The 16,037-nt window shown below is 36.2% G+C and overlaps 1 protein-coding gene across 1 annotated transcript in view; it reads right to left on the reverse strand.

Annotated features, from left to right (window-relative positions):
* Positions 1 to 16,037, reverse strand: part of LOC102774786 (leucine-rich repeat-containing protein 9) — an 84,246-nt gene that overhangs the window by 9,688 nt on the left and 58,521 nt on the right. The window contains 4 exon segments of the mRNA XM_015566478.1: positions 481 to 621; positions 6,099 to 6,167; positions 9,515 to 9,732; positions 13,057 to 13,193. Coding sequence (XP_015421964.1) covers positions 481 to 621; positions 6,099 to 6,167; positions 9,515 to 9,732; positions 13,057 to 13,193 — 565 coding nt within the window.

A 16,037-nucleotide genomic window follows, 5' to 3' on the forward strand; every position in this document is an offset into this window, starting at 1 on the left:
GTTGGCTGAGCAGTGCTACCCTTGTGGGAGCACACTGACCACCAGGGAACACCTCCTGCAGTGAGTGTCTGCCCCTGGTGGTCAGTGCATGTCATAGTGACTGATCCTTCCTCCAGTCGTTCCGCCATTTGGTCGATTTGCATATTAGGGTTGTATTATATAGGATATGTTGTAGTTTCTTACCTTAGAGCATTATCAGACATATTGAGCAAGAGGCACACCTTTTAAATAATTAGCTTTATATCAAAGTATGTTATTAGAAAAAGGAGCTCCCCTGGCTTGTGTGTGTGTGTGTGTGTGTTGAGTGCTCTATTCACCAGTTCAAGTCTTTGATAGTAATCACTAAAAAGATACTAAATAATCTACAAAAACATCAGAGCCTGGGTTTAAATATTTAAGTAAAAATGCACAAGATAGAATGTTCATTTACTAATAATATATATATTTTAAAAGAAAAAGTATAAATAATATAATTATTACCGAATTTTTCCTTGCTTGTAGTTCAGAGAAGTGAAATTCAGCTTTTGCCTTATCATCTGAATTTACAGGAATTCCATCTAACATCTGTAAGTTAGGTAGTCGAAATATGAGCATATGGCGATGTACCATTTTTCTAGAAATCTGATTAAAGATAAAAATAATTTATTAAGAAAATCTTTTATTTCAAATGTTAACTTTTATAGAGAAGGAAGTTTAGCATGGGCAACGAAGAGGTAGATGATACAAATATGAGCTCCCTTTTTGAAAGATTTCTCAATTCCCTGTTACGCTAAATGAAAGAACTTTTCTTTTTTCTAACTAAGGCTACCATTTGGAGGTTTAGTCTCTTTTTTTAGAGTACATCTATAATAATAAAAGCATAATATGCTAATTGGACTAGACAGCTGAATGACCATCCAGACAGACGTCCTTCTGGATGAAGCCAGGGTTGCAAGGGCCGAACCCCTTGCATGAATTTTGTGCATCAGGCCTCTAGTAGATAATATTGTTCATTAATTCCAGGCAATTCTACCTCAGGAATAGGATTATATTATAAAAGTTCACTTGTAAGTAATTAGTTTGAAGCATATTTTCCAACAAGCACTATCCAGTTTAATTCAATACACATCTATTGAACTGTATAATCTATCACTTCATAGGACCAAATTACTCTTAAAAATATTTGCATATGTGCATAAGAAGGTGTGGAGAAAGAGTTAACATAGTAGGCCTGAGGTTGTTATTTTTAGAAGCGTCTGCTTACAAGGATAGCCCTTGACTAATGTTTGGTACTTAGATTTTGGAAGTGTTTCCACCATCCTTAATTTTCACTGTACCTAGACTACTTATACAATAATATTATTTATGCTCAACCTGCTTGCCTTCTGGGATCCTGGAATTTTGGTATGTGATAGGCATAGGGTACCTATGTGTCTAGCCCCCAACAAAATTCTTGAGTGCTAAGTCTATTGGGATTCCCTAGGCAGAAACATAGCACACATGTTGCTGCATTTTTATTGCTGAGTGAAGAGTATGTATTGTGTGACAGAAATAGCATAAGAAGGCTGCACATGGATTTCTCCAGACTCTGCCTATGTCTTTTTCACTCATCACCTGGCTGTGTATCCTCACTATACCACTGTAATAAATCTTAGCCATAAGTACAACTATATGCTAAGTCCCACAAGCCAGTCCTTCTAGCAAATCCTTGAACTTGGGGACTGACAACACAATCATGTGTTGTGCTATTTGTGATAACAAAACAGTCATTAAAAGGGATGAATAAACAATTTATTTCTTAAAAATGTAGCAGATACATATACATTAATGGAGAGAGATCTCTAAGACAAATAATTGAGTGAAAGAAAAATTATTTTTGGCCATGAAGCAAGCTTAATAAATACCAAAGATTATAATAATTAGGTTCCTCTAACTAAAATATAATAATGTGGCAGGGTAGTAAGAAGCTAGGAAAATTCCTGGACAAGTGGAATGGGGAAACTGAGATAAGAAAATTAAGCATGAACAAACAGTTTGGGCAGCTTTCAGCTATCTTGTGAATCACAAGACTTTATCTTACCCAAGCAAGACACTTGAGAGTAAGTGGTTTATACCTCTCCTTCTACCCAGAGAATACATAGCCTAAATCACCCTGGCCTGGGAAAATAGAGAGCAAAGGCCAAATTAATGTCATTTTTTCCAGCTAAACCCAAGGACATATAAAGTCTGGGAGACAAATAACAAAAGCCCTAAAAGCACTGGGTTGGTATCACTTAAGGGGGGAATGTTAGGCAGGACAGATTAGCTGCTAGGGCAGAAGGTAGGGAAGGGGGAAGAAAGGGGAGTTTATCTCACCCACTGAACAAAGAAGTCAGCAGTCTTGGTACTTGCCAAGATAAAATCTCCAGGTGTTTTCTAACTTCTTGGAAAAGCCACAACAATGTAAAAGGGGGAACTTGAAATCTATTCTATCTGGCAAGGGAACCTTGAAACCTATAGAGCAGCGGTTCTCAACCTGTGGGTCATGACCCCTTTGGGAGTTGAACAACCCTTTCACAGGGGTCACCTAAGACCATCGGAAAACACATATATAATTACATATTGTTTTTGTGATTAATCACTATGCTTTAATTATGTTCAATTTGTAACAATTAAATTGGGGGTTACCACAACATGAGGAACTGTATGAAAGGGTCTCGACATTAGAAAGCTTGAAAACTACTGCTATAGAGGGTAAAGGTATAAAACCCTTAATCCCACACCAGGCAGGGCACTCAGACTAGTTGAGTTGCTCGCTTGTGCTTTATGGCAAGAGTATTCTTAATAAATTTACTTGCTTTGCTTCCTTAATAAATCTGCTTGCTTGCCCAGACAGCATGACTTAGTGGTTGAGCATTGACCTATGAACCAGGAGGTCACAGTTCAATTCCTGGTCAGGGCACATGCCGGGTTGTGGGCTCAATCCCCAGTGTGGGGAGTACGGGAGGCATCTGATCAATGGTTCTCTCTCATCATTGATGTTTCTATCTCTCCCTCTTTTTTCCTCTCTGAAATCAATAAAAATACATTTTCAAAAAAGGAACAGGAAAAACACTACATAGCAAAACTTTTAGAATGCTGCTAATGCAATATTTTGTAACCTAAAACTTATTCAGTTACAAGAAACATAAAAAATTAATGAGTGAGGAATCCACTTAAGCATCTTTTTAAAAGCAAATTCTAAGAAACTAAAAGAAAGAAATAATAAAGGTGGAAATTAATGAAATAAAAAGAAATAATACACTTGATAAAACCAAAATATGGTTATTTGAAAAGAGTAATACAATAGACAAACTTTTAGTAAGCCTTGTCAATAATGAAAGAAGAAAAAAGCAAAAATCAAGAAACTTAGGTATAAAAAGATAACAAATAGATATAATAGAGATTTTTTAAATTCATGAGAATACAATAACAATACATTTAAAATTAATACGAAAAGGATAATTTTATAGAAAAATAGGACTGCTTAACACTGGCTTTTGAAGAAATAGAAAACATGACTAGATTTATAGTCACTGAAGAATTTGAATAAGTAGTTTAAATCTACTTATTAAGCCCAGATGGTTTTAGAGATATTTAATTATCCTTTAAGGAATACATGTCTTCTCCTAGATAAGCTAACTCATAGACTAGAAAAAGAGGGAGAATTCCACAGTTAATTTCATGAGGCAAATAAAAAAGTTTGATGAACTTGAATAGTATAAGAAGATAGAATTATAGTATAAATTTACTTATTTCTATAGGTACAGATATGTATGCTACATGAAATCTTAGCAAATTAAATCCAGAAAAGTAAAAACATGACTAAATAGTATTCATCCCAAGAATTTTAGGGTGGTTAAGCACTAGAGTCTATTTTTAAAAAATGTACTATATTTTTATTGATTTCAGAGAGGGAGAGAGAGCTAGAAACATCAATGATGTGAGAGAATCATTGATTGGCTACCTCCTGCAAGCCCCTCACTGGGAATCAAGCCGGTAACCTAGGCATGTGCTCTTGACTGGAATTGAACCAAGGACTCTTCAGTCCGTAAGCCGACCCTTATCCACTGAGCCAAACTGGCTAGGGCAGCACTAGAGTCTATTAATGTAATTTACATATTGACAAATTAAAGAGAAAAACTGTGTTACAAACTAGTCAAAACCCAATATCCATTCATAATAAACTGGAAAGAAAGGAATTTCCTTAAAATGTTGAAGGTTATCTACCCATAACCTAGAGCAAACATCATATTTAACAGTGACAACTTAGACACATTCTTTTGAAGTTAGTAACCTACCATAATTGCTTCTATTCAATACTGTACCAGAGGTCCTAGTCAGCACATCAAGTGAAGTAAAAGAAATAAAAAAACATAAGGATTGGAAAGAAATAATTGAGTCATCCTATATAATAAAAGCCTAATATGCTAAGTCATCTGGTTGGCTGTTCAACCAAAGCGTAATATGCTAATGATATGCTAAGGCTGCTCAACCGCTCTCTATGACGTGCACTGACCACCAGGGGGCAGACAGTCGACTAGTCGACCAGTTGCTATGATGTGCACTGACAACCAGGGGGCAGATAGTCGACCAGTTGACCAATTGCTATGATGTGCACTGACCACCAGGGGGAAGACACTCCAACAGATGGGCATGTTGGCCCATCTTGCTCAGTCAGAGAGATTGGCCAGACATGCCCTGGAGCCCTCCTGCAGTCCCTCCCCAGCTGGCCAACCTCCCGCATCCCTTCTCGGCCCTGATAGTGCACTGGTAGGTTCCCTTGGCCTGGCCTGTGCCCTTTCACAATCCAGGACCCCTCGGGGGATGTTGGAGAGCAAGTTTTGTCCTGATCCCACAGGCCAGGCTGAGTGACACCACTGGTGCACAAATTTGCGCACTGGGCCTCTAGTTTATAGATAATATGATAGTCTACAGAGAAAATGCAACAAAGTTTACAATCCATTAGAACTAAGAATAGAGAATTTAGCAAGGTTCCTGGATAAAGAAGAATACGCAAAAATCAGAATTTCTATACCCCAGCAATAAGCAATTAGAAAAGTGTAAAAAGACATTGTTTAAAACAGCCATTAAAACAACAATAAATCTAATCAAAGATGATTAAAACCTTTAGGAGAATATTAAAGGACATAAAAAATGTAGGAATATTTGTGTTTATGAATGGGAAGGATTAATGCTATAAATATTAGGGGAGACTGCTTATTGTTGTTTTTTTGTTTGTTTGTTTGGTGGAAATAGCTTTCTGATGTAACACTACTGGGCTCTCTCAACCATTTCACTTTTCCACTGGGGAAGTAGGGTGATTTAATAAACCTGGAAATAATAAATTGGGCTTGTTTAGTTCCCATCTTTCCTTTTGGAAAGTGCTCACTGTTGGAAAGAGCTCACTGATTCCTTCAGAAAGTCCTCAGTCAAGTATTTTCTGCTAATGGGTAATCATGATGGCTTATTTCTGGAATCTGTTAGCAGGCCCACTTGGCTTTCTCACTAAGCTGAGCAAAATATTTTCACCTCTCATCTGCCACTATCATATTTCTCAGTTTGTTATTAGGTGAATAATGGTGCTACTTATTAGATGCCTTCAATGAGTCCAACAGGAAAGGTGGCAAATTTCTTCCAAAATTAATTTAAATTCAATGCAATTCTAATTAAAATAGCAAGATTCTCATATAACTTGAGAAGCTGTTTGCTGAAACTCATAGAAAGAGTAAAGGGCCAAGAATAGCCAAGACAGTGAAGAAAGAAAAACAGAAGGTAGAATAGAAGGAGAGGTGCTTACTCTATCAGACATCAAGACTTAATATAAAACTTTAGTAATTAACACAGGATAATATTGGTATACAGGAATTGGCAAATAGGCCAATGAATATAATGTAGAACCCTAAAACTGAGCCTCATGTATATGACAATGGAAGTTTATATTGGAACCAGATGAAAGAAGACACTAGTCAATAAATTGTGCTTGGAAAACTGTTTGTGAATACATAAAACAAATAAAATTAATCCTTTCTCACTTTATATAAAAATAAATTATAACTGTAAGTAAATTAACTAGTAAGTTAGAAAAGTAACATACTCACTGGATTGCCATAAATTGTAAGCTCTCTGAGAGAAGAAATACCATCAAGTTTTTCCAGTTCTGCTATATCCTATTTAAAAGTCAATAAGTTATTATTTGGTTAGATCCAACATCTTCAAATATATACTGATTTGAAGCTAATTATATATCAGTGTTGGATTGCAGCTAGCTCACGATTGAATCCTGTGGAGTGAGCTTGAGTGACAATATTCTGTATTATTGATTAAAGACAAGTCTGTGTAATATTGATTCCAAATATGTGATTGGCAGAGATGACATTCTATCATGGGAAAGAGGCCATATAGCAGCAGTTACAAGAAAAGACAATTTTTTTTCTCAGAAAAGTTATGATCTATTTTAGGACTCAGATTATAATTGATTACTTTCCTAGAGAATTGACTCAGAAGTGTGGAAAAGAAGGTGAATCAATCTAAACAAATCTCAAATGTATATATGCAATACAACCTTAACCATAAAGGAACATATGATATTGAGAGGACTGCATCCTGATATATTTGCTGGGAATATATGTAGCTGAAAAACTATTTCTCTAGTTGAATTACTTGTCTTCCCTAGGATTGGATTATTTCTTATTCATTTAACATTGGTGAAAGTTTGCAAATACTGTACATTTTAGTTTTTTGCACAGAAAGTCCCAAACAAGATAAATCCAAAGAGACCCACACCAAGACATATTATAGTTAAATGACAAAAAGTTAAAGATAAAGAGACAATCTGAAGAAAGCAAGAGAAAAATGAGTCACATAAAAGGAAACCCTATATAGCTATCAGCTGATTTCTCATTTAGCAGCTTTATAGGCCAGAAGGAAGTGGCAGGATATCTTTAAAGTGCTGAAAGAAAGGAACCTACAACCTAGAAGAATTTACCCAGTAAGGTTATCACTCAGAATTGAATGATAGAGTTTTCTTGACAAGCAAAAAAAGAAAGGACTTTATCACCATTAAACCAGCTTTATAAGAAATGTTAAAGGTCTTCTCTAAGTAGAAAAGGAAAAGCCATAACCAGAAATAAGAAAATTTGAGAAAGGGAGAACCTCACAAAGCCAAATATTCAATAAATACAGCAAATCAGACATTTAAAAAGCTGCTTTCTGCTAATTTTTCAGTGCTTTTATCCTTCTAGGCTATAAATCCTTGTTAATTCAGGGATTATAATCTGATTGGCCAGTTGTGGTAATTAATGCTGGTGTAGTCTATCCATGTTGGTATGAATCTAGAGAGAAGATCACTCTCCAAAAGAAAAATTGAACCGAGAGTTAAGAATTTTGAAGAACATAATATTTTCAGTAGAATTAAACAGAATCTCCAACTTAACCTTATTCTTCTCAGTTCATTTCCCCCCAGCTAAATGTATGGTCATATTAAGGTACTATAATTTGAATGGTTACAAAAAGTGTAGTGGTAAAATGATCAATTTAAATTCAATGAAAAATACCATTCCAAGGACACAGTAAACAAATAAGGGCTGATAATTAAATAATAATCAATACCTCTTCATTCAGTGTATAATCTCCCATGATTTATCCTAGCGGTTGTCCTTTAGTTATCTTAAATTTTGATAATAAATAAGCTTGACTAAGCATTATCCTGTTTAGGTTACTGGGGAGGAAGTTGCTATATCAGTTGATTTGCCTTTCATTCACTTTCTTTAGTGGATTAGTGGGGTGGGGAGGTGGGTTAGAGACACTTCTAGGGAAAAGCAGGTTACCTGGTCTAAACTCCTTGTGAGTACACTGATAACAAGATGTTCTGTCAAATAGACCAATGTTATTTACTAGAAGGTCCTAGTTTATTAGATGCTCTTAGTGGATCTCTCTGGTTAAGGACTGTTTATAATAAATAAACCTAGGATGTGAAGAATTATCAGGCATGGCTCCCTATAAAATGTCATATAAACTATAAATAAAACACTCCCTTGTTGTATGGGATCATATTGTTCAGAGAGCTCATATTTTATTCTAAGCTGGACAGTGTACGTGTGTGATGTGGAAAGAAAGGACCTGAGAAGCCATGGGAATGTCCCAGGTCTTGTATATTCTTGAAATTATTTGTAAAGTGTGATACTGGGTAAGATCTTTGATTCATGTAGGTCTAACTTGACAATCCTTTGTGTTAACTCAGTTGCTATCATTGGAAAGATTGTTTATAGGATAGCAATTTTTCTAATTTATATTTTTTTGTGGATAAAACTTTGTAAGAATCATTGGGTTTTGCAGTCTTATCTCAGATGAATTTTGTTGAACCTTGATAAATTAATTGCATGATGTTTTCTTCTCTGAATGTATATTTCCTAATTGCTATGTAGAAAAGGGCACTGCGTATGATTTCCTTCTAGCCTCAGATACCTTCTAGCCTTAGATCACCCAAGCAAAGGCTTTCTGAACTGGAGTAAGTAGAGCCACAGACAAATATTGATTGTGTACCTATTATGTACCAGGCACTATATATACTGACACAAATGTGGGCAGGACGGACTCAGTCCCTGCCCTTTGGGGCAGCCCACAGTTCATTTTGTCTTAGAGTTTGTTTTAGAGATATGGGCAGAGTAGTAAAATTGATAAAAGGAAGACAGATCAACACCAAAGCACTGAGAGAAATGTTAGGGCTGTATAAAGTTATGAATACTTTTAACCCTCTCATCTGCATACTATCTCAGGAAAAAGTCTGGGCAGGCTCAGTTGAGGCAATGGCCTAGGTTGAATTTTGAGCAGCGAAAACTAAGGCAGGAGCCTAAGGAAGCCTTGAGTAAGGGAGATGGAATATTAAACCATAATTAGGAATGATTGAACTGTCAGGTAGAACAAGTCCATATGTGAAGTTTAAAGGACCAGAGGAAGTCTGGAATTGAGATGCAGAAATAGCATGGACCAAGAGTAAAGTAATCAAGAACAAAGGTGATCTCTTAGAGAGGACTGCTCAGAAGAGCCGTAGGACATTATATATATGTATATATATAAAATTTCAGAGAGGAAGAGAGAGATAGAAACATCAATATGAGAAAGAATCATTGATTGGCTGTCTCCTGCACTCTCCACACTGGGGATCAAGCCCACAATCTGGGCATGTGCCCTGACCAGGAATCAAACTGTGACTTCCTGGCTCATACTTTGAAGCTCAACCATTGAGCCACGCCAGCTGGGCGAGCCTTAGAACATTTAGAGCTAACCTTTTTTTGTTTGTTTTCAGGTGAATGCATGTGGGTTGGTTGGATTTATGTCTAGAAGCAGAGTGGACATCTTTGCATCACAGGCTATTTATATGCCTCTGTATCACAGAGTATCTGGCATATAAATGATAAGTAACACACTAGCAAAGTTTTCATTGGTGTATTTGGAAGCTTTATGTTTAGAGGAGTTAAGTCTTGTAAGTCTCTTAACAAAAACAAAATAATGTTACCTGGATTTTATTATATCCTAGGAAAAGTTTTTCTAGTTTTACCAAAGGTTGTAAGTTGTTCAGCTCTCGTAGTCTGTTTTCTTCCAGGTGAAGTGCCAACAGGGAGCTTGGTTTGGCAAAGGCACTGTCATTAAATGCTCTGATGCGGTTATGGTCCACTACCAATTCCTGAAGAACTAGTAAGTTGTCAAGTCCTTCAACTTGACTGATTTCATTCCCTGAAAAAAGGTAAGTCATGATATATCAGGTGAGCCCAAACTTCCTGAATGAAGGGTTATCTATCTTCATTTAAATATTTTCATACATTTATTTTTGAAAAAGTATTTAAAAGAATATATTTCCAAGGAGAAATAGAAATGTGATTTTTAAGAAGGAAGAAATCATCAAACAATATTTTGTAAAATTTCCTCTTTATGTTTGAAAGATTAAGATGTGATATACACAATATCTGTTCAGTAATTAAGTACTAAAATAGTCTTAATTACTGGTTTTGACAAAAGTAGATATATAAAAGTGCCACAAAAGATATGCTCCTGAGTATATCTGATTATTCTAATAGGCATTCAAATAGGTACATATAATTATTTATTAAAATAAATGAATTTTTTGTGTTAAGTTGAAAAAATACACCTTAATACGCAGTCTCATAAAAACATATTTTATACTATAACCACATTAAAAATTGAGAATTCATTACATTATGTTAAAAACTCAGTCCTCTCTTTTTTAAAAATATATTTTTATTGACTTCAGAGAGGAAGGAAGAGGGAGAGAGAGAGAGAGAGATACATCAATGATGAGATAGAATCATTATCGGCTGCCTCCTGCACATCCCTTACTTGGGATTGAACCCACAACCTGGGCATGTGCCCATGATCAGAATCGAACCCGGGACCCTTCAGTCTGCAGGCCAGCACTCTATTCACTGAACCAAAACCAGCTAGGGCTCAGTCCTTTCTTTATAACCTGTGAGTTCTCTCTACTGTCGCAATCAATAGTTTATAAATATTAATGATCATTTATATGAGAAGATGACTCTTGAGTTGACAAAATACTTTTATATGTGTTTCCTATTAGAGTCCCTAAATAGGACAGGGTAAATATTGTTTTTTAATGATCATGATACTAAGGGTCAGAGAAGTTAAGTGATTTCCTCAAAGACATAAAAATGGCAACACCAGGTCTAGAACTGATCTTTCCATACTGCAAATGAGCAACCTTTCCCAATGACTTTATTCTGCTTTCATACCGCCTTTTGCCCAATTTCCTAATGAAATCATGAAAAACATATCCGACTATATTTTTCTCCCCTAATATATCTAGTTAGTCATTAAATCCTAGTATTTCCTTCTTTTAAACTGCAGTTTGGACTTACCTCTTACTTATTGTTCTCTCTGACACTACTATAGCCGGGGCCCTTATTATCATTCATGTCCTTTGAAACCAGAAAGAGCATATGCTTGGATCCAGACCTGTGTTTTATCCTATACCATACCATTTACTGGCAAAAATTTAGATACATTATCTAACCCCACTGAGATTCAATTTCTTTTCTTGTAAAATGCTTATAAAATTACTATGCTATGAAGGTTGAATTAGATAATCTATGTAGACAAATACCTTAACCAATGACTCAATAAGTGACAGCTATTACTGTCAGAGTAAACTGCTTCACTTCCTGCATAAGGCTGCCTCAGTGTAATTTGCCATGCTAGACACAGCAACACAGCACACTGGTCCTATACATTGTTAGATTAAATAGACCTTCCAGGGGTAGGTTGTCTTTTTTTTTATTTTTATGTCAATGTATCTTTTAAAAGATCTGACATTGTTATGTTCAGTGTTTTGTTCTTTTAAGGCTAACTCTCCATGTTCTTGACCCAACTGGCAAGGACCTTTGATAGGCAAAAATATGCATTAAAAACTTAAAAATGGTCTAGAAAAGTCTGTCTTTCAGAGAAAAATTATTATACTCACATAAACTATACAGTTATCTTCCTATATGTCTCACTGATGTATCTCCCAATCTTTCTTCTATGTCATTTAATAATAATATTTTGTTTTTAAATTAAATTTATTGGGGTGACATTGGTTAATAAAATTATATAGATTTCAAGTGTACAATACTATGCTGTATATTGCATTGTGTGTTTACCACCCAAAGTTGAATCTCCTTTCATCACCAAATATTTGACCCCCTTTATTGTTAGACTAATGTTCCAAACCCTGTTTTTCTATGCCACTTTTCTAAAAATTTACAACTCCTACCTATTTCAACTACAAAATGAGCATTATCTATAAGATTGATTATATTTAGAAACTTTATAACTCACCCAGAGAACTATATGTTCTGTTTTAGCCAGGTTAGTGCCTTTCCAAGTGCTGGCCCATAGACACCATGATCTTGCCCTTATGACTCTCTCCTTCCCCGACACCCTCACTTGAAAAACCCTTGGTCATGCTCACTTTCACTCTAAATTCTTTCACTTTTTCAGACTCCTTGATACATAGAGGGGTCAATGTTTCAATTTCTCTAAACTTCTGTTGCACTTAAGTTAATGACACATATTCAGAACTTAATTTGTTTTTGTTTCAGTATATTTCTACAGGTAGATCTTAAATTACTTTAGAGCAAAGATCTAAATTATATATAATAGCAATAATTTAGTATTTCTGTATCCTTTCCAGTACTTAGCACAATTCTGGGTTTAGTAAGTTCTTGTGAATTACTCATTGGTTACTTTTTATTGTTTTAAAAATAGAAAAAAAAATATATATATGCCTAAGCAACCTTTCGAACATTTGACTGTTCAACCGGTAGCTATGACGCGCACTGACTATCAGGGGGCAGATGCTCTTACCAGTAGTATAGCTTGCTTCTGGGGTCCGGCTCATCGGGTCTGGGCGAGATGGGGCAGACACACCCTGGAGCTCTCCTTTAGTCCCTCCCCACCCTGATGGTGCACTGGTGGGATCCCAGATTGCAAGAGGGTGCAGGCCAGGCTGAGGGACCCCACCAGTGCATGAATCCGTGCACTGGGCCTCTAGTATGATATAAAAGTAAATTATGTTGTAATACTATACTGTACATAGTCCTAGGATATTGCATTTTCTAGGGCTATAAAATGTTGCATTTTCTAGGGCAATATTCAATAATCCTAGAATGTTGTATTGACATTATTTATGTAAATAATCCAAGAGAAACCCATTTGTGATCACTAAAATATTTTCATCAGTGAATCTGTTTTAAGTAAATGTTGAGGCTTGTATTTGCTTATCAAAAAGGATGATAATCAAGTCAGTTTTTTACAAATGTATTTTTATTAATTTCAGAGAGGAAGGGAGAGGGAGAGATAGGAACATTAATGATGAGAGAGAATCATTGACAGGCTACCTTCCACATGCCATGTGCCCTGACTGGGAATTGAACCCAGGACCCTTCAGTCCATAGTCAACGTTCTATCCATAGAGCCAAGCCTGCTAGGGCTATCAAGTCAGTTTTTAATAACAAAGACTTATGTATTAACAGTGTTGCTACTCACCCTGTAGAAAGAGGAATTTTAAATTTCTTAGTCTGTTTAGTTGCAGCTGATTTAAATTACAAATTCCATTGTAGCCCAAATGAAGAACTTCTAAATTGTGCATTATTGGAGGCAAATTTTCATTGCTCATTATATCTCTGAAACACACATGTAAGTTTGATTCCATAAGCTTAATTTCAAACCAGTTATGTTATAAAAAGACAGCCTGTATGTACTTATCATAAATTGAAGATTTTTTAAAAGGATGAATTTCTTAATGTATCTGAATTAAACTGTATTAAGTTGTCTCTATATTTTATATAATAATTTTGTAATCTTTAAAATATTTTCATATGGTAAAGTATAGAGTTACTTAAAATAAAAAGCAAAAAAAAGTGCAATTAGCCAAGAAAGAGAAAAAAAATGCATCCAGATTAGAAAGGAACAAATAAAATTGTTTTTATTCTAAGGTAATATGATCTTACATTTACAAAATCCTAAGGAATTCACCAAAAAACAAAAACAAAAAAACCCAATCCCCTAACATCCCCCCACATTACTGCACTAATAAATGAGTCCAGCAAATCACAGGTTAAAAACTTAGTATACAAAAGTCATTTGAATTTCTATAGATAAGCAAAAAACAGAATGAAATTAAGAATTCTATCTACAATAGCATAAAAATAATATAATACTTCAGAAAAATTTAACAAAATAAGTGCAAAATGTATACACAGAAAACTACAAAACATTGCTGTGATAAATTAAAGAAGCTCTAAGTGGAGAAATATTTCATGTTCATGGATTAGAAGTTTAGTATTACTAAAATGGCAGTCCTCCACAGATTGACCAATAGATTCAATGCAATCTCTATCAAAAGCCCAGCAGCACCCCTCCCTCTGAAAATAACCATATTAGTCTAACAATTGTAAGGAAATTCAATGAGCCCAGAATATCCAAAAACAATCTTTAAAAAAAACAAAGTTGAAGGGTTTACAATTCCTGATTTCAAAATCTATATATAGAAAAGCCTAAGCGACTATTACAATTGAACAACCAAAATGACCAGAATAACTGGAACTACCAGTCGACCAGTTGCTATGACACACACTGACCACCAGGAAGCAGATGCTCAATGCAGGAGCTGCCTCCTGGTGGTCAGTGCACTCCCACAAGTAGGAGCACTGGTCAGCTGACCAACCCATTCCAGCAGCCCACCAGCCTGGTGGTAGCCACCCACTCCCTCAGTAGTTCTGCAGGTCCAATCTCCGGAGAATGGGCCAGGCACTGATGGACCAGCACCACCAGCTGGATCCCAACAGCACCACCGGCCTTCTGGAAGTCGGCCTCAGGCATCGCAGCCACTTCCCCTCCCTAGATGTTCTGCAAGGAAGAAACAATATAAAAGCGGCTGCCAGGTGGCTCCTGACAACTGGCGTGGATGTCAGCAGGACAGGTCCGGATCTAGTTTATTATAAGCGGCAGTGACCAAACCAGTCTGGTATTGGTAAAAGGATAGATACATAGATCAATGTAATAGAACTAAGTGTCCAGACATAAACTTCTACATTTATCATCAATTGCGTTTCAACAAAGGTACCAAGGCAAGTCAATGGGGGAAAGGATTGTATTTTAAATAGTGCTGGAACAAATAGATAACCACATGCAAAAAGATGAATTTAGACTGCACATTTTACCTCACAATATGCACAGGAATTAAATGGTTCTTAGTCCTCAATGTAAGAGATCAAACATTAGACTTTGGCCCAGTGGTTGAATGTCAACCTATGCACCAAGAGGTCACCAGTTCGATTCCTGGTCATGTGCAGGAGACAGACGATGAATGTTGATGTTTCTCTCTCATCGATGTTTCTATCTCTCTCTCCCTCTCTCCTCCTCTCTCTCTAACATCAATAATTTCATATTTTAAAAATAGAAACATAAAACTTTGAAGAAAATGAGAAAAATCTTTGCGACCTTAGGTTAGGCAAAGAGTTTCTAGGAACAATTCACAAATCCCTATGTATTAGAGAAAAAGTTGATAAATTGGACTTTTTAAAAAAAAATTTAAAGACACCATTTAAGAAAATAAAAAGTCACACATTGAGAGAAAATACTTGTAAATCATTTATTTAATTATGGGCTTATATCCAAAATATATAAATAATTCAATAATAGAAAGTCAAACAAACTAATTAAAATATAAGCAAAAGTTTTAAACAGGTCACCAAAGAAGATATAATAATGGCTAATAAGCACATGAAAAGCTGCTCATTAGCATTAGTCATGAGGGAGATGCAAATTAAAACTATAATGAAATTGCACTTCAAAACCACTAGAGTGGCTGTAATAAAAAATACAGACAATAGCAATTGTTGGTGAGGATATAGAGAAATTAGAATCCGTATAAAGTATTGTTGTTAATACAAAATGGTGCAACCAATTTTGAAAATAGTTCGGCAGTTTCTTAAAAAGTTAAACATTAAATTACTATACAATGCATCAACTTCACTCCTAGGTGTCTACCCAAGAGAAACTGTCCAGGAGTTTCTCTGGTGGAGGCTTCAGGCCTGGGCAAGGGGCCGATCCAGCAATCGGAGGGGTCTGGGGGTCCCCTGCCCAGGCCTGATACCTGGGCCAGAGGCATCAGGCCTGGGTGGGGGGCGGAGCTGGTGACCGGGGGAAGATGGGGGTCCCCTGCCCAGGCCTGACACCTCTGGCCGAGGCATCAGGCCTGGGCAAGGGGCTGATCCGGGGTGGCCAAGCTGGCGATTTGTGTGAACTACAGAGGAAACACCTTTTCTGACCGCTCATTGGCTAAGCTCCCTGTATGCAACTGGTAATATTCTTAGTAACTTGGGTAATAAGAATCCAAAAAGGTGATCTAGAGTTTTTCACCACACTCCTGGTGAAAAAAACAATGGTCCACTGCTGAAGGGCTAAGAAATGTCATATCCAGTCCTAGCCACTTTGGCTCAGTGGATAATGCCTTGGCCTTTGGA

Source organism: Myotis davidii, unplaced genomic scaffold, assembly GCF_000327345.1.
Source record: "Myotis davidii unplaced genomic scaffold, ASM32734v1 scaffold281, whole genome shotgun sequence".
Taxonomy (NCBI): domain Eukaryota; kingdom Metazoa; phylum Chordata; class Mammalia; order Chiroptera; family Vespertilionidae; genus Myotis; species Myotis davidii.